The 23,261-nt window shown below is 41.1% G+C and overlaps 2 protein-coding genes across 2 annotated transcripts; both read left to right on the top strand.

The window, feature by feature from the left end:
* Nucleotides 1-353: 353 nt before the first annotated feature.
* On the top strand, nucleotides 354-5,357 carry fermt3a (FERM domain containing kindlin 3a; the record flags this gene model as incomplete). The annotated part of the gene is given in 15 exon segments (XM_080849598.1): nucleotides 354-477; nucleotides 725-958; nucleotides 1,209-1,322; nucleotides 1,610-1,778; nucleotides 2,090-2,192; nucleotides 2,364-2,471; nucleotides 2,794-2,928; nucleotides 3,054-3,103; nucleotides 3,357-3,481; nucleotides 3,587-3,693; nucleotides 3,695-3,697; nucleotides 3,919-4,134; nucleotides 4,632-4,756; nucleotides 4,900-5,041; nucleotides 5,170-5,357. Coding segments are annotated over 15 exon segments (1,935 nt in total). The 3' UTR covers nucleotides 5,350-5,357.
* A 5,479-nt stretch (nucleotides 5,358-10,836) lies between these two features.
* Nucleotides 10,837-19,853, top strand: kat5b (K(lysine) acetyltransferase 5b; the record flags this gene model as incomplete). Its single annotated transcript, XM_080847580.1, has 15 exons — nucleotides 10,837-10,851; nucleotides 10,962-11,028; nucleotides 11,433-11,501; nucleotides 11,692-11,921; nucleotides 12,434-12,502; nucleotides 13,072-13,218; nucleotides 13,334-13,408; nucleotides 13,938-14,000; nucleotides 14,397-14,645; nucleotides 14,788-14,877; nucleotides 17,237-17,377; nucleotides 17,537-17,630; nucleotides 17,865-18,024; nucleotides 18,165-18,246; nucleotides 19,278-19,853. 15 exons carry the CDS (start codon nucleotides 10,837-10,839, stop codon nucleotides 19,410-19,412), a joined length of 1,686 nt encoding a protein of 561 aa, XP_080703706.1. The 3' UTR covers nucleotides 19,413-19,853.
* Between the last annotated feature and the right edge of the window lie 3,408 nt (nucleotides 19,854-23,261).

Here is a 23,261-nt window from a genome sequence, read left to right as displayed (position 1 = left end):
TACATCATTTTTGATATGTATTAAGAAATTAATTCAGGTGAAAGTTAATTTTAGCTCTTCCTGAAGGACAATACTAGTTTAATTTTCAGCAAGTGCCAAGTTAAGGATTGTAGCTTTTAATATGCCTGATAATATCACAATTCCTGCCTCACAAGTGAAGTATTCCTCTAATATGATGGACCTATATTTCTTAAACATGTATTTAACTTAATTTTGTGTCAAAAACCACTATGTTCATTCAGTGTTATGACCAGCATGAACGTAACTCCTTTAATTTCAGAAGTAACAGGTGACCTCTCCTTTAATTTCAGAAGTAACTGTTGACTTGTGTGAATGGTTTTTTTTCTGACAGCATGGCTGCATGGGACCTGACTGTCATTGTGGAGGAACTGGGCCCTGAGGCCCCTCCTCTCAAAGTCAGCGTGACCTCTGACCTCCATATAGGGGGAGTCATCCTCAAGATAGTAGAGAAAACACGTAAGTGTCCCTTATCCATGACATCTTTAGGACATGAACAGTTTGGAGGTGTGGATTATAGGTTTTCTGTATCTTTTTTTTCTGATATAGTTTAACAATAGTGGAAGATGATAAGCCATATATACTAATGGTTGGTGATATCAACTGAACTGTCAGCAGAAACAGAAAATAACTTTATTTCTCATGTGTGCAATTACTTGCTTTTTGGCACACACACCGCTTTGAGTCCATTCTTATTGTCTTGCAGAGATAAAGAAGGACTGGTCAGACCATGGGCTTTGGTGGGAGCAGAAGAAGCTATGGGTTCTGAAGGCGGCTTGGTCGCTGGATAAGTGCGGGATCCACGCCGACGCCCGGCTCAACTTCATGCCCCAGCACAAGCCCCTAAGGCTGGGCCTGCCCAACGGGGCCACAGTCTTACTGAGCGCTTCTTTCTCCGCTCCGGTGTTCCGCTGCGTCGTGGGCCTCTGCCAAATACTGAGTGAGTGAAGGAGGGAATGGGGAAGTGTGTGGAGGGAAAGCCTAACAAGCAAGGCAAGCCATTAAAGAAGGAGGACATTTTAGAAAACAATAGGTCTCATGCAGTATGCAGTGCGGCAGTACAAAGGAATGTATCATTTTAGGCTCACACATCTAAGCCCATCTTAGAAACAAAATAATTTCAAGCGGGGATTCCCAGACATTTGATGCAACAAATTATTGACATATTTTTTTCTTGGTGTGTGTTTCAGACATTCGTCATCCTGAAGAGCTCTCTCTGCTGCGGCCCTTGGAAGAGAAGAAGAAGAAAAAAGTAAAATCACAAGAGACCGTGTATGACATCACGGGCGCCTCAGTTACCTCAGGTCTGTTTTGAATCAAAAATACAAAGCTACAAAAAAAGAGCTTTCAACAGCCAAAAGGATCACTTAGACTCAGGATGTCATTGGCTGTTTAAATGAATGTAGGAAGAAAATGCATGCATTATCTGTGTATACTGGACACCTCAATGCATTAACAACTGCAGGATATCAGAATTAGATGACTGGAATCTAGTGGTTTCAATCATCTGTCCTTATGTTAAAATATACATCTTAAAATCTGCTGTTGATTGGTCAGTGATAATGATATAGTTTGCTCTAAACTGTTGTAGGCTCTTTGCTGACTCTAGCAAATGGGATGCCTGCTCACTTTGCACAGTCTGCAGAATATGAGGCTGTGTATAAGATACTGTCTATAAGCCAACCAGCTCCCGCCCCAGAGACCATAGCCAAGACATTTCGACCAGCCAATATTGTGGAAAAAGCTCAAGTGAATGGCCGGTCAGTACGATGAGAACTGCTAAAATATGAGTACTTTTTTTGTTTTGCTGTGTGAACAAGGTTGTGGTTGTGTGAGATGAAATCCTATAGAGATGTTTGCAGAGCTATTCCATTGATGAACGCATAAAACATTTCTGTAGTACATTTACTTTTAGCCATTTAGCAGACGCTTTTTATCCAAAGTGACGTACAAGGGAGAGAACAGTCAAGCTACGAGCAATAGAGACCTAGTGTAACAATAAATACTACTTTACATAAGAAATAGAACAAAGAAATGGAAATATTATGACTTAAGAGATGTGTCTCTCCAGGTGGCTGGATTCATCTCGCTCTCTGCTGCAGCAGGAGATCAATGAAAATGACATGCTGCAACTGCGCTTCAAATACTTCACTTTCCATGACATGACACCCAAGGTACACTGATGGTGCTCAGACCCCTCTTGCATGTATTCAATGTACACAGCATGTATTCCACATCCCATGTTCAGTATTTGGCTGTTGTAGTGAGCTTAGCCTGTGTGATTTCCTCAATGGCGTGTTGCATTTGAGTGTGGGTTTTAAGTAGTCTCCCGTTCTTCTTTCAAGCATGATGCGGTTCGTCTAACGCAGCTCTTTGAGCAAGCTCGATGGGCCATTTTGTTGGAGGAAATCGACTGCACTGAAGAAGAGATGATGCTGTTTGCAGCCCTTCAGGTATATACAATGACAGTACACACTTTCAACCTCTGCATACAAATACATGTCTTGTATCACAATCTCTCTCTCTCATTCTCTCTCTCTCTCTCTCTCTCTCTCTCTCTCTCTGCCTGTGTGTGTGTGTGTGTGTGTGTGTGTGAATGTGTGTGTGTGTGTGTCTGTGTGTGTGTGTGTGTGTGTGTGTGTGTGTGTTTGTGTGTGTGTGTGTGTGTGTTTGTGTGTTTGTGTGTGTGTGTGTGTGTGTCTGTGTGTGTGTGTGTGTGTGTGTGTGTGTGTGTGTGTGTGTGTGTGTGTGTGTGTGTGTGTGTGTGTTCTCTAGTACCACATTGGAAAGGTTTCTCTGACAGAGCCTCAGGTGACATCATCTCCAGCTATGGATGATCTGGACTCTGCTCTTCAGTGTCTGGAGCTGAAGCTGGACGAGGAGAGCGGCGGCAGTAGCGCAGACATGCTGGTCAGTCTCACTGGCCTCCTCTCGTGGCTGTTTTCATAGGCCTTGTATCAGTATCAGATGTCAAATCTATCAAATGAAAAATGAAAGATGCCGAGTTCAAAGTAAGTATTTTTGTATCTTTGTAGGACACCATGACACCAGCTCCAGAACTTCATGATTATTTGAAAATCTTTAGGTAAGTGATGTGTTATAATGACACATCTAGGATAAACACATCAAATGTTACAACCACTTGATGAATGTTACAACCATTTCCATTCTGTGGAACAAATGACAGATACACACACACACACACACACACACACACACACACACACACACACACACACACACCTGTACTGAATCCTGATGCAGGGTTCAGTCCTCCTCTCACATCTGCAGTGGACAGACTGAACATTCACCTCACATTTATCTCCCTCATATTGCAGGCCAAAGAAACTGACTCTTAAGGGCTACAAGCAGTTCTGGTTTACCTTCAAGGACACATCCATCTCATACTACAAAAGTAAAGAGGAGAGCTTAAGGGAGCCCATTCAGCAAATGAACCTGAAAGGTAAACCAACTGATACATTTTTTAAAAAACACAATTAAAGGCACATTTATAATTAAAACGTATGAGTGAGTACATGTTCAGAAGTGTTTTGAATAATTTTCACAGGCTGTGAGGCGACCCCTGATGTGAGCATAGCAGGCCAGAAGTTCTGTATAAAGCTGCTTATCCCTGAATCTGATGGGATGAATGAAGTCTATCTGCGGTGTGAAAATGCAAGTGATATTTCCTCCACTTTCTTAACCACAACCAAAACAAGAGAATGTGGTGAAATACACTGTAGTGAAATACACTGCAATATACTGTTTTACTCCTGGTCTAACTCTGGGGGCGTTACTGTGCACTTTTATCTCATAACATACCGCAGTGTATGTCTAGAGTGTGTTTTAGGTGTTTATAAATTATTATTTTAAAAGTGGCTTATCAATGACTCTCACCAGGAGCAACAGTATAGTAAGTGGATGGCAGCCTGTCGCCTGGCCTCTAAAGGGAAGACCTTAGCAGACAGTTCTTACTCCAGTGAGGTAGAGAGCATCGAGTCTTTCTTATCCATGCAGCGAACCAACCCTGGCACCGCCTCTGCCCAGACCGATGAGAGCATCAACACACACAGCTTGGTGTCACCACGATACCAGAAAAAGTACAAACCCAAACAGGTACTTCAGCTTAATAATATGCCCTTTTGAGTTTCAGCCCTACACACCACACACACACACACACACACACACACACACACACACACACACACACACACACACACACACACACACACACACACACACACACACACACACACACACACACGCACACACACACACAAAAACACACACACAAAAACACACACACAAACAAACACTCACATACACACACACACACACATATACGCACACACACTGATACATGCACACACACACATACACATTCAGATATGCGTGCACACACAGAGACTGATGCATGCACACACACACACACACACATATGCATGCACACACAGAGATAGATACACGCACACACACACACACACACAACACACACACACACACACACACACACACACACACACACACACACATACACACACACACACCTATGCATGCACACACAGACAGATATGCACACAGTTTATGGTCTAAGACCTTTTTCCTTTCCCCAGTTGACCCCTCGAATCCTCGAGTCCTATCAGAATGTCGCACAGCTCTCATTAACAGAAGCAATTCAGAAGTTCCTTCAGATCTGGCAAGGCTTGCCTGATTTTGGAGCCGCATATTTTGTGGTGAAGTGAGTAATTGCCATGAATTCATGACCTTGAAGAAAATATGTATTATTCCTTGACATATTCCAGAACCATTCACAATATCTTGTGATACTGTGAACCCATATCAGCCTTTCTCATTGCTCTCTAATGGCACTCTCACACACAGATTTAAAGGCTGCCGTAAGGATGAAGTCCTCGGAATTGCCAACAATCGCCTAATCCGCATTGACCTCAGTGTGGGAGATGTGGTGAAAACGTGGAGGTACAACACCATGAAGCAGTGGAATGTCAACTGGGACATCCGTCAGGTGAACACCCAAGTTAACTTTTAGAACACGACCCTACGTGTGTTAGCATCTAGTGTATTCATCTTATTATGTCTGTGCTAATACCTGTATCTTCTTTCTCCTCTCTCATCCAATGTTCGATGTACTAGGTTCGTATTGAGTTTAACGGTAATGTAAACATTGCCTTCTCCTGTGTGACTGCTGACTGCAAGATTGTGCACGAGTACATCGGGGGCTACATCTTCATGTCGACCCGCAGCAAAGAGCCCAGTAACACTCTCAATGAGGAACTCTTTCACAAACTCACCGGAGGCCACGAAGCACTCTGAAGCCTATCTGATATATGGACATGACAATCAGTAAACTGTGTAATAATTAACAGCTTTAATAGGTTAAACAATCTAATAAATCTTTGTCCAAATTTGTTTCCCTTTCATAGTAGATTCAGTTGTCTTTATCTTCTAGAGGAAATGGTTTGATACTTTGTTCAGTCTAAAAAAATGAAATTATGACACAGAACAACATGACACCAACATGTAGAGATTGCGTGTTTATATGAACCACATATTGACACATTTAAAATGTTTGTTTTACCAATTCATTCTCAACATATATGTACTTCCACTCACTTCCTTTTAGCTAAATAAATGTAAGCCATAAGTCAACCCATAGATGTATTGCTACTGAATCCACCACATCCTGTTTCCTGCCATATCTAGTTTACAGTTTTGCAAATGGCAGTGGTTTACATCGGAAAAGGGTTTGGACATGCTGGAAGAGGCTGTATGATTTGTACACCTTTGTAAGTCTGTGCAGAAACAATTGAGTTAGAACACAAACAATCTGTTTGTTATTATACAATCTGTTATAGATTACTCAGATGTGTAGTGAAATACGCTATAAGTGTGAAAGTGTGTGAATCTGCTATTAACCCCAATATAGTCGAGTTCTGGATGCACCCTGTGTCTGCTGGGCTCACCTTAATTTCCTTGCAATGATTAAGCCTCAATGAATGTTTAATCTAAAATGAATTAATTGTGTGTGTGTGTGTGTGTGTGTGTGTGTATGTGTGTGTGTGTGTGTGTCTGTGTCTGTGTCTGTGTCTGTGTCTGTGTCTGTGTCTGTGTCTGTGTGTCTCTGTGTTAAGGTGACCATATTTCTGAGACAAAATCCCAGGACGTTTTCAGTTTAGAAACGAAAACACCTCCAAAACAGTGTAATATTCTTATGTTTGTACACGAAAAACAGGGACTGTCCCCGGAAACCGAGGACGTCTGGTCACCTTACTCTGTGTGTGAGAGGAAATAAAAATCAGTTTGGGTCAAATTAAGGTTGGGCCCAGTGTGTAGTCCAGGGTATACCCAGGTATACGGAGTATACACACTTGTTTTTCAGTCAGCATTTGGTATAGGCTACCCACCACTTCTCAAAACAGGGCGTTTATCCTGTGCTGTATGGGCTGCTTAAAAATAAATAAGAGTATACCCACTTCTCCAGGGACCACTCCACCACTGGTTGGGCCTCTATAAATGTACACCCATCAGTCAAGTATTTGTAATACAGTAGCCCAATTCGTTATTATGAAATTGTATTCAAACAAGCAATAGAACGAAATTTGTTTGCATAAAAACAGTGCAGTGATCAAGACACTTAAACAGCGTAACATTTGAAGAATACTAGGCTAACTATTGTGGGAGTTACCAGTCAAGCACGCATTCATTAAGTTACTCAAAACTTACTGACTAATACAGATGAGCATGTGAAATAAATGTATGACTGTTATTTATACTTAAAACCACTCTACACAATTGCTCAATAGGATTACTACAGGAAACTCACCTAAATGAGGCTGAGCACAAGAAATTGAGAAGAGATTGGGTGGAGCAGGTGTTCTATGCATCTTGTCCAAATAGTAGAAAGAGAGGAGTGGCAATTTTGATTAGTAGATCCAGCGGTCTTGCAGTACATAGGGAAGTAAAGGATATTCAGGGCAGGTATATAGCAGTCATAGGAAAAATAGGTGGAATAGATCTGACCATCATGAATATTTATGCTCCGAATGAAGATGATCCTTCGTTTTTTAAGGATGTTGCATCCATATTGGCAAGGGAAGCTAAAGGTACCATCATTTTAGGAGGAGACTTTAATTGTGTCTTAAATGCAAAATTAGACAAATTACCTACAGACCATGGACCCCCTAGCAGGAAAGCTAGAGCTGCAAAACATATGTTGGAAGAGTTAGGGCTTGAAGATGGCTGGAGAGTCAAGAATCCAACGACAAAAGATTTTACATTTCTGTCTATGGTTCATGGCTCATACTCCAGGATTGATCTGATTTGCATTTCAAAGCAGAGCCTTCATAAAATTAAGGAGTGTGTTATAGAACCTATTACTCTATCTGATCATGGCCCAGTAAGACTGAAATTGAACTTGGGTTTCGAAAGGCATTTTAAATACTGGAGATTAAACATCTCTTTGCTAACAGACCCGATAACCCAAGAGCAACTAAAACAAACTATAGAAGAATACTTTGCAATAAATGATAATGGAGCAGTATCCCCCTCCACCCTTTGGGATGGGGCTAAGGCGGTGCTGAGAGGGAAATGTATAGAAATAGCTGTTAAATTAAACAAACAGAGACTTGAAAAGGAGAAACAATTGGAAAGTGATCTAAAAAGATTGGGACATGAGCATAGAGTAACTGGGGACAAAAATATATTGACACAACTAGAGGAGTGTAGATCTGCTCTGGACGAATTACTTACACGCAAAGCCGAGGGGGCGCTCAGATATACAAATCAAAGATATTATGAGATGGGGAATCGAGCAAGCCGGCTACTTGCCTTCCAGTTGAGAAAGGAGCAGTCAAACCGTATTGTTCCTACAATAAGGCACCCAACATCCTTAGCTGAGGTTTCACATCCAGTAGAAGTGGCAGAGGCATTTCAAACTTTTTACAAGAATCTTTATGATGCACCAGAGGAAGCACCAAACATGGTGAAAATGGAGGGAATATTTAAAGATCTTAACTTAGTAAAGCTATCAGATGCAGAGGCAGTGGAGTTGACGGCCCCAATTTTAGAAAGTGAAATAGAAGGTGTCATCAGATCTCTGAAAAACAACCGTTCCCCAGGGACAGATGGCCTGCCTGGAGAGCTTTACAAGACCTTTATGAAGGAGCTTGTGCCTAAGCTTTGTGGGCTCTTTAACTATGCATTGCATGAGAATGACCCACCCAAGAGCTGGTCAGAGGCTATAATAACAGTCATACACAAAGAGGGGAAGGATCCACTAGAGTGTGGCGCCTATAGGCCAATTAGTCTGCTTGGAAGTGATGTAAAGATTCTTAGTTCTATACTGGCGAATAGAATGCAGAAATACCTAAGGAACTTAATCAATCCTGATCAGACTGGGTTTATCCCGGGCCGTCAAGGTGCAAATAATATTAGAAGAGTTCTAAATTTACAATCAGTAGCTAGAGACTCTGTTCTTCCTTCAATGCTTCTCAGTCTTGATGCTGAGAAGGCGTTTGATAGGGTGGACTGGTCATATTTAAATTATACTATGGAACAAATGGGATTTAATTTGACATTTATTAAATGGATTAACACTCTAAATAAAGACCCAATATCAAGAGTTAGAGTTAACGGACACTGCTCTCAATTCTTCAAACTTAAGAAGGGGGTTCGACAAGGAAATCCAGTGTCTCCTATTTTGTTTGCACTAAGTATTGAACCATTGGCTGAGTTAATAAGGGTTAATGATCAAATTGAAGGTATAGCAGATAAAGGGGGCATGATGCATAAGATATCGTTGTTTGCAGATGATGTTCTTTTGTTTATAAGAAATCCCTTGTCATCTATACCAGCGGTTATGCAATGTCTGAGGAACTATGGAGAAGTTTCAGGACATAAGGTTAATGAGGGGAAATCAGAAGCAATGATGATCACAGGAAGCTGGCCTACACAATTGGACAGACTTGTGAGATTTAGATGGTCAAAAGGGGGCTTTAGATACTTGGGGGTGATTTTGACTCCTATTTCCTCTCAATTATACAGCACAAATTATGACAAACTTATTTCCCAGATCAAAAACGACCTGGAAAGGTGGGAGATGCTTCCTCTTTCCTTGGTTGGGAGGGTAGAAACCATTAGGATGAATGTTCTGCCAAGGCTGTTATTTCTCTTTTGCTCTCTTCCTATTGTTGTCCCGGTATCTACATTTAAGATCTTAGATAAGCTTGTTTCCCGATTCATATGGCAGAACAAGAGGCCGAGAGTGAGACTCAAAGTTCTCTGCTTACATAAAGAAAAGGGCGGTTTATCTTTGCCTCATTTCAGAAGTTATTACTGGGCAGCACAACTTAGAGTACTGGTCTCCTGGATGAGATTGGATATGGAAACAAAATGGGTACATATAGAGCAAAGTTCAGTAAACACATCACTCTCAGCCCTCCCCTTTCTGACGACAAAAGCATTGCGTAAACTAAGAATACAAAATGAATGGGTTAAGTATACATTAAAGGTTTGGAAGAAAATACGACAGGTATTAAATCTATCATTATCTGTCTCTAGGGCAACAAAAATAACTGATCTTTCGGATTTTTTGCCTGCCAAATTAGACAGTGGTTTTAGAAGATGGGCGGAGAAGGGTTTGACCACAACAAGTCAATTATTTGAAGGAATGACTCTCAGGGCTTTTGCACAACTTCAAGCTAAGTATGGTATTGAATCTAAGGATCTATTCCGATACTTCCAACTTCGGCACTATTTGACCACACACAAGGAATGGGGAAAAATGAAGGAATCACCAGGCAATTTTGAACAGTATTGGGTGGAGATAGCTGAGTATCGAATCGAAACAAAACATATAATATCCTGTATATACGGTAGAATTCATATGGACACATCTATTGATACACTGGATATAAAAGGTAAATGGGAATTGGAGGCTAACATCATTATTACAGATGAAGAATGGGAAAGCTCTTGGATGTCCTGGCACAAATGTTTAAGTAGTCCAAACTGGAGAGAATTTAGTTGGAAGCTAAGGATGAGATATTTTAAAACACCCTTAGTAATATCTAAGTATGACAAGAAGTGTTCCCCTCTCTGCTGGAGAGGTTGTGGTCAAATAGGGGATTTTTCCCACATTTTCTGGGATTGCCCTAAATTGCAGAGGTACTGGGAGGAGGTGAAGGGGAAGATAAAGGAGATCTTGAACTTAGACAGTTCGATTGACCCACAGCAGCTGATTTTGGGAACTATGCCTTCAATGGGGCTAGGGAAAAACACACTGTACATAATCAGAGTTATGATGATAATTGCCCACAAAATGATCACAGTAAACTGGCTCAAGCCCCACCCACCTACCGTGGACCAGTGGGCCCAGAGGCTCCATGCTGTGAATTGTATGGAAAGTTTAACTGCAAGTTTACGACTCCGAATGGACATTTATTTAGCAAGATGGACACCTGTTACAGTGTATCTGTTAAAATGAACATTCTGTTGACATCTGACTGGACAAGCTGGATCGATTATGAAACTATGTGAACGCATTGGGATAACTCTTCTGCCATTTGTGTTTTCTTTTTATTTGGTATAGACTTGTAATATATATTGTTATTATAACTATATGTATTATTGTATGCCATTCTGTGTGAGACTCATTGTCAAGGTACTTGTTCTAATAAAAGTTCAAAAAAAAAAAAAACCACTCTACATTGCCTACAGTATTAGCGGAGCCCCATCCAGAGAGTGAAACTGAGTTGGCTTCCCAGAAGCCTTTGCGTCATTAGCTACGATCGCAGAATCACAATGGCGGACACTACGGTAGGTTGATACGAAGAACTCGATCTAAAATATGTTATTCTTCGATGTATTATTATTTAATCGACTTGTGACCTTGCATTAATACTCATAACTGTGTTATGTGTTGACAGGTGGATATCGTCGAGGGCTGTCGGCTTCCTGTCCTGCGAAAAAATCAGGAAAACGAAGACGAGTGGCGTGAGTACATCAGTTAGCCGGGTGCTAAAATGCTAGCTGCATAGTAAAACAACTGTCATGGCTGATAAGCTACCATGGGTCAGCCTCTGTGTTATATAAGCGTATGGGACTGCACTTGTCAGATAGTAAACAAAGCTTTGGCAGCGAGAAACGTGAAATGGAACATGGCTTCTAACGCTTTGGTATGTATTGCTGCAAACTTTGCAAAATGTCAATCAGCTGGTTACGTTAGTTGTTTTTAGTGAATTCAAGACAAGTCAGCCCTAGCCGCTAGTTATTAACGTTACTGTCAACATGAGAGAATTGTGGAATGTGTTGTATGTAAACGGTGGTGAAATGTTTGATGTATTTTAATTTAATTTAGTTGACCATAATTGAACACACTTAACACTCTTCTTTGACAGCCTTGGCTGAAATTCTCAGTGTTAAAGATATCCCTGGGAAAAAGGTCTACTATGTGCACTACATCGACTGTAAGTATATTCTTGCTTGCCTATCATAACTAGCTAGTGCTGTAATACAAGCCAATAATTGATAGACCTCAATGCATGATTGTCATTGAAAAATTGTTGTCGGTGTATAAGGCCAGCACAGTTTTACCTGGATACTACAGTTTGCATGTCTGAAATCTCATGACATACCTTCGGTCTCTTATGATAATAGTCAATAAGCGTCTGGATGAATGGGTCACACCAGAGCGACTGGATTTGAAGAAGCTTCAATTCCCTAAGAAGGAGGCCAAGACACCCACTAAAAATGGGCTCTCTGGATCTCGGCCTAGTTCGCCGGAGAGAGACGTGGTAAGACCTGCCAGACCTGGACCCCATCCTCCAGTCACTCTCCCACCTGTAACTCCAGCTCCTCTTCACCAAACTACACAACCTCAACCACAGGTTTGACAACATATTACTCCTTGACCCCATTGTGTTTACTCAGGCAATCAGTGCTGTATTGACCTCTTCCGATCCAATATGACATGATTATGATGACATTAGGTGTTTAGGTGTGGGATATGCATTTTGTTCGTGCACTGTAATACTCATTTACCTTTGGATAAACAGATGTGATTCTTCAATTTCTCAACCCCCTAATGCCTGAAACCTTTGGAAAGAGCATCTTCATGAGGTTGTCTAAAAGATGTTTGTGGTCTTGCCTCTGAAATGAGAGCCCACTGCCACAAATGTTATTCTCTTCATCCAGTTTTTTGAGAGTGTTGTAACAATGTTGAGCGAAACATCCCTGTGGTGAGCTCCCGTTGGAATCAAAAGTAATCGAGCAGGTGGTTGATTGACTGCGTTCTGGTACAACTCATCCTGAATGAAACTGTTGGCTCCGTGCTTGTGGAGGTCTGAAGTGGGACTGTCACTTAACCTCCCTTTCCCTCATCCTTTGTGTTGAAATTCAGAGGAAGAGTCTAGAAATCAACGTTCAACCCGCCGCAGCTCCTTCCAGAGGCAAAACCCTCCCTACACCGGTACAATTTCCACCTTACCGATTCTACACAATGAGAAATTTACTACTGATGGCCTTTTAAAATTGCAAAGCATGGGACCCATTTGGCAATATCAGATTTCAGTATGAACACTCTAGGTCTCAGGCTTTCACATTTAAAGCTGGGAGGTTCACACATTTGTCTGCAGCTGTACATCCTTTTGTAATTACAGTCATTACGAAAAATGTTCCATTTGTCAGACCTTAATAATTGATGAGAGAGCAAGTATGTTGAAAAGAACCTGTTCTGTTATTGTCTAACAGATACAAAATAGTTTGTGGCAGTACCTTTTTAAATATCTGTGTACAGGTTGTTACTGTTTGTGCATGCTTTGTTTACTTCTGTGAATATGTGCACATGGTTTAAGTGCCACCCAGCATTGAACTATTGAATTGTTGTTTTTATTATGCCATTATAATCATAAAAGATGTGGATGAACAAGGAAACATTTAAAGTTAAAACTATCCTCTAAAATTCTTAAGCTTGTTTTAAGATGGATGATATCTATATTGTTACCTCCATCTGTTGTCTTTGTTGTGATTGACTAACAGAAGAGAAAAGCAGAGCCGGTCTCTTTGACATCACAGCCATCCCCGGCAACACCAAGTTCCACAGAGACCCCTCAGACCTACCCACCCGCAAGAGAAGCCTTCACCCCTAAATCAAATAACCGGGAGGAGCATGAACCACTCACTACAGTACTGTGATTTTCAGTTGGTTTAGTATTCATGCCAGTACATGTAACTTGCTGTACATTTATGGATTTTGTTATCTTTTAATAATCTTCCCTTTAAATGTCTTTTGCCTTTTCAGAATGGAACAACCCGTCGTCTCATCCCATCTCAGCCAGGAAGGAAGAGGAAAGCCAACTGTGGGGCCACAGATGAGGTACAATATCTTTCTTTGGCTTTCTCCTCATTCTTCTTCTGTTTCATTTCATTTTTTGTATTATGATTATTTCTGGTGTTTTAGTGCCTTTGGCTTTTGAATCCATCAGTCCAGTTTTTTCAGAACATCTCATGTTTTGTTGCATTAAGTCTTGTTTAGTTGAAATCTTTTTCGTCATATCCCGTTATCTGCTTCAATAATCCTCCAAAGGCATAGTGCTTGGGCAGGCTGTCTGTGTTGGGCTGTATTTAAACAGCACTGTGTGTGACCAAAAGCAGAAAAGATTTCAGCAGTCACTGATATGGCATTAAAAGGAAGATTAAAATAGCTGTATTATAATTTTTAGGAAATGTATGTCTGCAGGTCATAATTAACTACTACACACACCAAAACAACACTTCTAACACATATAAGTGATTAATAATTAAGTAATTCCTCTGGATGAAAAAAAAGAAAAGCTTTTTAGGAAAGTAATTTCCTCCTCCCCTTTAAACCATGTCCAAAAAGTCTGCAATTCCTGTGTTTCTAGATTATAAAGGTTTTCCAGTATAACAGCCCTCGATGCCCCAGTGCCTATCTTCCATCAGGAGAGGTCCGTCCGATTTCCTTGTCATTGCCTGTTTGCTGTGTGTTTGTTTGGGCCCAGGCCCTGGTTTATGTTAAGGAGTAAGTCTATCCAGTTATGCTCTATGAATGACATATTGAATACTTCTGACCCTGGGAACATACCAGGCCTTCACTGTAACATGGAGGTGTTGGTGCTTGATGCATATGGTGCCATTGCCCAGCACTTGTAATGATGTTGTAAGATGATATATTTTGGCTAGCATTAGGGCTTCAAAATAATAAATCTTAGAAATCCAGAGTTTTAAATGAAAATATGTTTTAGTTGTATATCATTATTCAAATGTTACATTTTTTTTTTTTAAGTAGTTCAACAATAATAACCCTGTCCTTGCTTCCTCCCTAACCAATGGTGATGGTTTAGGACTCTCAGGACAGCACGGATGGCATCCCGACCGCACCCCGCATGACCGGCAGTCTGGTGTCGGACCGCAGCCACGACGACATAGTCACGCGCATGAAGAACATCGACTGCATCGAACTAGGCCGGCACCGGCTCAAGCCCTGGTACTTCTCGCCCTACCCGCAGGAGCTCACCGCCCTCCCCATCCTCTACCTCTGCGAGTTCTGTCTCAAGTACCTCAAGAGCCTTAAGTGTCTCCAAAGACACCTGGTGAGTGCTGCCTATGCCTTTAGCCGTCACATTAGAGGACCTCTTTGATGTCATAAGCTGCAGTAGTAGTAGTGTTTGGTTTCCTGTTGTCTTTTTGCCTTATCTGTCAGTGATGTTTGTGTGTTTGTTTGTTTGTTTTCAGACAAAATGCAACCTTCGCCATCCACCAGGAAATGAGATTTACCGTAAAGGGACCATCTCCTTCTTTGAAATTGATGGCAGGAAAAACAAGGTGAACGAATATGCAGGCATGCAAACTTGTCGCTTTTCGGCGAAATTTGCCGTTTTCCCACCGAAATATGCCATTTACGTGAATCGTGTAGATCCGAGGAGTTTTTTTTTGGGGGGGGGGGGGGCAATACGGGCAAATGACAATTGTCGTTATGGTTACGCCCATAGACATATAGAATTATAATTCTATATGTCTATGGTTACGCCACTCCTGCCCCTCCATCCCACAGTCTGTGCTCCCTCCCGCCACCTTGTTCTGTTTACATGCGCGCCATGGTTACGCCACTCCTGTGCTACCTCCCGCCACCTCGTTCTATTTATGCGTGCGACCATCTGAGCTGTCATCTTCAAAAGAGAACATCTTTGTTGTCTTTTGGCCTATAATCAAGAACGTCATCTTTCCCATGGATAAAGTCAGCTGCATTCAGAAGAAGATGAAGAACAGCTGCATTACTTTTGAGGTGAGTCTCGGTATCTGGCAATGAAGTAATATATGCTATGTGTGACTTAAGTTACACAGCATTATAGCAACATTATCTTACTTACGTAATCTTACTTAAACAACGTGTCGTGAGCTGTTACCTTTTTTATTTATTTCAAACGTGTTTTACTAGCTAGCTAGTATTCACATTAGTGAATTGTGTGTTATTATAATCTCCACTGCATAAGTATTAATGTATATCATCGTCGTAAGATATGAGAGAATTCTTACTAATAATACGTACTAATAAACCTGGACACGCCTGTAATTTCCATTCAAATGGCTGCTGCTAGAATCCCTGAGCCTAATGTTAAGATATTGCATCAGATGTTACATTAACTTCACGACATGAAATTATCTATAATTATGTATTATTATCATGTTTAACGTAAACACCTTTTAAAAAAGTGTGCCGCTACAATTGACGTTTATTGATACCACGCTACGCGCTCTGTGATCTTAGATTGATACTACTGCCTGGGGTCAACAAGCGAACTTCTCCATGCTGCACTTTTCTTAGAGCCACCAGGTAACTACTCTCTGCCTAGCAAGTTACTTATTTGCCGTCGTATTTGTCGTCTTGCCTTGTCTTATGTTGCAGTTGCTTGATGTGTGACTGTGTTAGGAAAGTTGTTGACTAGTTCGTCATATTGTCAAAGTAAGCTAATTTAACGGGTTTAATCTCGTTTGCAATTAGGCTTGTGCTGCATAGGATCACTTTAACGTTAGATACCCATGTTAATGTAGGCAAACATTTGTGAAAACAGAAAATATAGACGAACATTTTCGCTAAATATCACATATGTTGCCTTGTAATGGATATTACAGGTGTGTCTTGTTTCATTAGTACTACGTGGTCGTTTTAATTTCTCTCCTATTTTAGGACTATGACATACATTAACAATATGCTAATGCAGTGGAGATAGCCTTCTAGCTAGTATTAAGTAATGATTATATGTCAGTTATTGTACGGTAATTAAGATTAGCATGTCACATTTAATATTATGTAAATAACACATTTGATATGATAATGTGTTTGTGATGTATCTGATAGATAATAATTTAAAATATAAAAATATGATATATGTGTCTAATATGATAATATTAGACCAGCATTTGAATGAAACTTTTGCCTGACCCTAAACTGTTCTTATGGCTTTATTCCAGAATGAGAGATCTTGGAGAGCAGGATGCCCTTACAGTCAAACAGCTAGATGCAGGCCTGAAGTGTCCCTGGAATTGGGCCTGGCTGAAGTTAGACTTCCAGGTAAAAGGGGACAGCTGCAGACTACCTCACCTGGCAGTGCTCTGGAGAGGAAAAAACAGACCATTGAGGAGGAGAGGAGGGCCAGGCTGAAGCATGCTGCCAAACAGCGGAAGCAAGCGCTCCAAACTTTGGTCCAAGCAAAAAAAAACGAAATAAATGTTGTATGTTTTGTTGTTTATTTGTTGTTTGGCTGCAATAAAAGCCTTTCTGTAGAATGAGTCATTCTGTAGTTTGTTTTCTTTGTAAATCTGTTTTTGAGCCATTTCATACTCAATGTTAATAATGTCACTCGTGCGTGAAGAAGCGGCAATTTTTCCTCTCACGCAATCTTCTCACCTTTTTCCACCCCTGACCAGTTTGCATGCCTGAATATGTGTTAAACTGATTCAGTGTCGTGTCTGTGTGTCTGTGTGTCTGTGTCTGTGTGTCTGTGTGTCTGTGTGTCTGTGTGTCTGTGTCTGTGTCTGTGTCTCTGTCTATGTGTATGTGTGTGTGTCTGTAGGTATGTGTGTGTGTGTGTGTGTGTGTGTGTGTGTGTGTGTGTGTGTTTGTCTGTGTCTGTGTCTGTGTACCCACTCACTAGTAGTTCTCCGTCATTGTGTTATTCTACAGATGTACTCCCAGAACCTGTGTTTGCTTGCCAAGTGCTTCCTGGACCACAAAACCCTCTACTATGACACTGACCCATTCCTCTTCTATGTAATGACCGAATATGACTCCAAAGGCTTCCACATAGTGGGGTATTTTTCCAAGGTACAGTACAGACCTTTCCCTTTTACTTCCTTCATGAAGGACAAACATGTAGCCTTAATGTAGATTCCCCTTCGGTAACCGCAGGGTTTTATTTGGGCCAGTGGGTTGGAATATTCCCCTTACATTTTTTCACCTGCGGCTGTCCTTAACCTTTTTTAGGAGAAAGAGTCGACAGAAGATTACAACGTGGCATGTATTCTGACATTACCGCCATACCAGAGGAGAGGCTATGGGAAACTGCTCATAGAGTTCAGTAAGTCCACACGACTTCAAGCCCCCCCAACCTACAACCAAAGTTTACAACTTCAGATTAAAGTCTGTAAAACAAAGCAATATATATATATTTTAAATCTGCTGCTAAAGTAAAACACATTTATTGGCAAACACAATTATGAAGCAATTATGTGTTATGTTATGCCGTTACCTGGCTTGTGGAGTTAACCTCTACTCTTCCTTGTTCCCTTACTTCCATCCCCACCTCTCTCAGGCTATGAGTTGTCAAAGGTGGAAGGGAAGACTGGCACCCCAGAGAAGCCCCTGTCTGACCTAGGCCTGCTGTCCTACCGCTCCTACTGGTCTCAGACCATCCTGGAGATACTCATGGACCTCAAGTCGGAAAACGGGGAGAGGCCCCAGATCACTATCAAGTATGTGTTCAGTTATATGGGCCCATATGGCTCAACAACCTAAAGGTTGAGGCCATATTAATACTGTGCTAAGACATGATTTTACTGGCATCATGATTTTGTTTGTGTGAAGTTGTAAGATTACTGTTCATTTGTTTCAGTGAGATCAGTGAAATAACCAGCGTTAAGAAGGAGGACGTCATATCAACCCTTCAATACCTCAATCTCATCAATTACTACAAGGTAATCTATAGCTCTGGAGCAGCCTGTCCAGTATGTGTATTCAACTCTGTTTTTCCTTTTTTTTTTTGCCACTGTTTTTTTATAGGCAGTAGGTGTTTTGCGCGCTGCTTACGTTTTTCTGCCATTGTTTTATATAGGCAGTAGGCGTTTTGTGCCCTGGGCACCTTGCTTTTTTGCAGGAGAGCTCTCCAGTTGGAAAAACTTCCACTCAGAATCAGAACTCCACCTGTCCATTTCTGAATGCTGATGTTCTTAGCCAAAAAAGGTACAGATCTGTGAGCAAGATCGTGGTAAGGCTAAGGACAGCTGATTCGATGGTTGCCTAGCAACAGCAAAAAAAGAGATGCTGCAAACGGCCCTTTTTTAAATAGTGGGCTTTGGCAAAAAAAAAGGCTCTGCAGTGTGGCGTGGCCCTGTCTCTGTCTGTCTGTCTGTCTGTCTGTCTGTCTGTCTGTCTGTCTGTCTGTCTGTCTGTCTGTCTGTGTCTGTCTGTGACTGTCTTGACTGACTGGGCCCTCAAAGTGATTTTGTGAAAGAGATAGTCAGGATGCAGAGCATTACATAATCCTACTGCCACAACTAACAGAAAGAAATATGTGCCTCCTTTGCCCATAACAAAAGAACATCATTTGTTGTAATGTAGTATGATGTCCAGTAGAGGTCTCCTTCATCCAAGGATTTTGCAGTCGAGAGGCAGGCAGTAGCCTTTTTTTGGAAGATCTTGTAAAACATCCATGTATATAGTCATTGATGTGTCTGTGCCATGGCTGGTGGTGTAGGTGTGATATGCCAGCCAGTGTCTTAACAACACATCTCAAAAACCATGAAGTACAAGTGTTCTCAAACCTTGCAACTGCTATTTGACACTGCATGAGACAGCCTGCAGCGATTAAATCACCATACCACTACTACTACGCGTCTCCGCGACACTCTGCACTGGGTCCGTCTCGTCACAAATTGTTGGCGTTGGCCTTTTACACAAAACACATCCTGCGTCTAAAAGGTTTCCCCTCTTCTCTCCCTTCGCTCAGGGCCAGTACATCCTGACCCTGTCTGAGGACATCGTGGACGGCCACGAGAGAGCCATGCAGAAACGCCACCTGCGCATCGACTCCAAATGCCTCCATTTCACCCCCAAGGACTGGAGCAAGAGGGGGAAGTGGTGAAAGCACGCCAAGAGCACAAACGCCGCATTATCCAAATTGATTACCTTTTTATTTCACTCGCGTTTGGTCCTCCACTGTTGTGGGTGGTCGTTTGAATAAGAGATGTCACATATCCACCAGACCATGACTAAAAACATTTGTTAGTGTTCAGAGGTATTCGTACATCTAAATAGTTTCTTTGTAAAGGATTTTTGAATAACTTTGTGTTGAACAAAACAGTGGCAGTTTCCTCTTTCAAAAAGCCATGATATACTGTTACAAGAATGTAAATTTGGTACTTGTACAGATGTGTGTCTTTTTTTATCTGAATGTAAACTATGGTAATACACTGGCACAATGGGCGTGCCAATTTTAAATTAGACAATTTTCTGTAAAACTGTGTGTATTAATCTTTATAGTTGTAAATGTGAACTAGGAACAGAATCATGATTTCACCCTAATAAATGTATAGTCATTCAAATTTTATTTAAAATGTCATGTTTTCTGAAATGAACGCCCCAATCCAAACTATTTGGGCAAGCTATTGTGATTGTGTCCATTCATGTTTAAGAGCATATTCACAAGGAAATACAGTACCAGATGATCAAAAGCAGCTTTATTGCGCTATAAATCTGTGGTAATAAAAACTGAAGAGCGTAACGCTCAATCATACTCGGCAGCCTCAATATTATCGCCAGCCTGAAACGGAAAAGAAAAAAAATCACTTATGCTGCGGATATATATGTATATATTATATATAATCCTCACAGGTTAGTTTATATGTGTGAAAATATATATATATATATATATATATATATATATATATATATAAGCCTTACCGGTTTGGTAGATAAGTTGCAGTTTTATCAGTTTGAGTTATGCACATTTCATTTCCCTATATAGAAATAAAGCCTCTTTTGTTTCGATAATAATAACACTGTTCTTGATGAGTCACATGGAACTAATGAGATGGCTTTACCTCAAAGAAGGTGTCAACAAGCCTGTCAAGCACAGCACCTTGGGACACGAATGTTTGCTGGTTCTGGTCGATGGCGGCCAGAAGTTTGAGGTACGAAGTAATCGAGTTAATCTCCCTGTAACCAACATTTACATTGAGTACAGGCGCTTACAGGCCAAAGTTAATTAAAGAAATTATTATAAGATGCATCCCTACACTCATTCCAGCTCTGGGTAGTCTCTGTGGCGAACGCATCAAGGGCGTGGTTAGAGACTGACAGTAGTCTTAGAAAGTTTGTGAGCTGTTCACACACTTCTACATTGTGTCATTTAACAAATGGTGCTGTCCCTGTCAACATCACCCCTGGTGCAACTGTGTTTTGATTTTCTTGAGCTGACGGACACTCAGTAAATGTAAATTTAGCAAACAAAATATTGTAAAGTCAAAAGGTTTTGATTCAGCTGTAACTATAACGCTTTGAGGAAAACTTCACCTCACTTTTCATGTGATGCCGATGGAAACTGATTGGCTTTCTATTTCTATTGTTCACACAATCGCTCTGAAAGTGATGCCCAATGGTATCATTTTTCATGTTGTTATTGGGGGTATACAGACGACATCACAACATTTACATGATTTGTAGCTAACAGTAGTTCGGGGGTAAAAAATAAGTTATATTTCCTTAAGACTGTTTGCAACTTTCCACACCTGTTAGTACTAATGATTCACTATTTTGTTGAACATGTCTGCTGTCTTAACTTAATATTCCTATTACCCACTCTGCACTGTATTTATTCTCGCTGTAGGTCAGCTTCAGAGCCTGCTTATAGAACTCCTCATCAGTCTGGGGCACTGTGGTCTTGGCCTCTGAGAAAGCAAGAACAATTGAAATATTTCAATTTCAGATTTCAGATTAGAATTAGAAGTATGTATTGTGCAGTGTTGTCACAATGTACCTATTTTTCTGATTGACTCCAACTCATCCGCAAATATGTCCTGAAACTGAAAATGACCATATGCCTTAATATCTTGATTTTCATTCACAGTTACAGCATGTGGATTTAAAAACAGTATAAGTATAGTTTGAATACCCTCTGAAACTTGGATTCCATTCTCTTCTTAATTGTGAGTTGGAAATTGTCAACTAACACGGCCATGAATAGACTAAAAAGAGAAGGTTTTGTTAGTAATGTATGTGTAATATACTGTACATGTAACCTGTAGCAAATATACAATCAAGAACATACCTAAATGTATTTAAGGATGCAAGTTTGAACACTGGTGACCACTTACTTAAGAAAAGTGAAGTACTCCACCACAATGTAGCAGATGAGGAAGATGATAATGTGTGGTGCACCTGCCATTAACCAGATGGATGCAGATAAGAGTAACCATGTCAAAACATAGAAAACCACTTTAAAGTTCAAACCAGTCCTACAGAGACGATCTTTTTAACACAACTGGCAGTCTTCCTACCATTGTCCCGACTGATGGAGTAGGTGAAGGACCAGTCATCCAGCGTGAGCAGCTGGAAAAGGGTGAAGACGGTACGAAACATGGTGCCAAAGTGATAAGGATCTGTCTGACTGAACATCCCGCGGAAGAGGACGGCAAACATGAGCAGGAAGGTGAACATGAGGATGATGATGGCGCCCATGGACGCCAGGGACTGAAGGCAAGTTGACACAATGGACTGCAGGTTTTGAAGGAAGCTGAAGGGTGAGGCACAGAGGGATATTGTTCAGAGGGCTTAGATGACACAAGAGAGAATACCACAAACACCAAGGGGGTAGAGGTCCTTACCGGATGGTCCGTAGGACACGGAATGCTCGGATTGCACGGATACCTTTGAAGATTTTAAGGATCTGGAACACCGCTGAAGCTTGGCCAGAGAAATCCACAAACTCCACAAAAGGCAGTATGAAATCGATCATGCTAACTAGGATAATGAAGAAGTCTGTGTGCATGTGTGGGTGTATGAGAGAGAGGGGGGGGGGGGGGGGGGGGGGGGGGGTAAAATTGCATAAACACTGGGAATGATGAATATGTCCTGAATGTACATAAATATAATCTGAGTTTTGTCCTTTCTAATGGTTTAGTAACTCACCAACGTTATTCCATGCGTTTTTGAAGTATATAAATCCCCAGACCAGAAACTTAAGTACAAACTCCATCAGGTAGATTGCCATGAAAGCTGAATCCATGGCTGTCATATACCATCCTGTGACAGAGAAGGAGAAATGGGTGTAGAAAAGCTTTTGCATTATCTTCTGACAATCACCTTCTTTTCTGTTCCTAGATCACTGAATCATTTTATATCAAGAACATTTGTCTTTAATGTCAATCTGTCAGGATTAAATGTCTCATTGGATTTGAGGAGTAATAAATATCTTAGCTTTTACCTCCCCTCACAATGACGTTCTCAAATGTCTGAGCCACCAGGGTGGCGGTGTTGAGCATCACCACAAACAGGATGAACTGGTCAAAGAGACTATCCTCTGTGAACCCGTAGGTGAGGCGGTAGAGCTGACGCTTCCAGGACAGCAGCGCCCCTGTGATCCTCTTCCAGCAGACTTTAGAGTTCCTCAGACTCTGGACATATCTTTCCTCGTCTAAGCACAAGAGTCAGAAGGAAAGTGTTGCTGACCAGATAAAATACACGTTACAATTCAAACATTTAACTTGCCTTGTCGAGCATCCACTTGATCCAAAGTTCATACACCATCCACCATTTCTTGCTGAGATGCATGGTATGATTTTATTATTTCATGTTTTGATATTAAAAATAAAAGTACCCATGTGCATGAGCTTCTGCAGTTGTTCTGGAGTAACATCCCCACATGTGGCAAACAATCTTTTTCTCTGCTGTGGTTTTTTGCTGATTGATGCTGTCCTTTGCCGCACTTCGGTCG

Source organism: Sprattus sprattus (genome assembly GCF_963457725.1).
Source record: "Sprattus sprattus genome assembly, chromosome: 1".
Classification (NCBI taxonomy): domain Eukaryota; kingdom Metazoa; phylum Chordata; class Actinopteri; order Clupeiformes; family Clupeidae; genus Sprattus; species Sprattus sprattus.
Note: the sequence above shows the minus strand (reverse complement) of the source record. Positions and strands in the feature narration are given on the sequence as shown.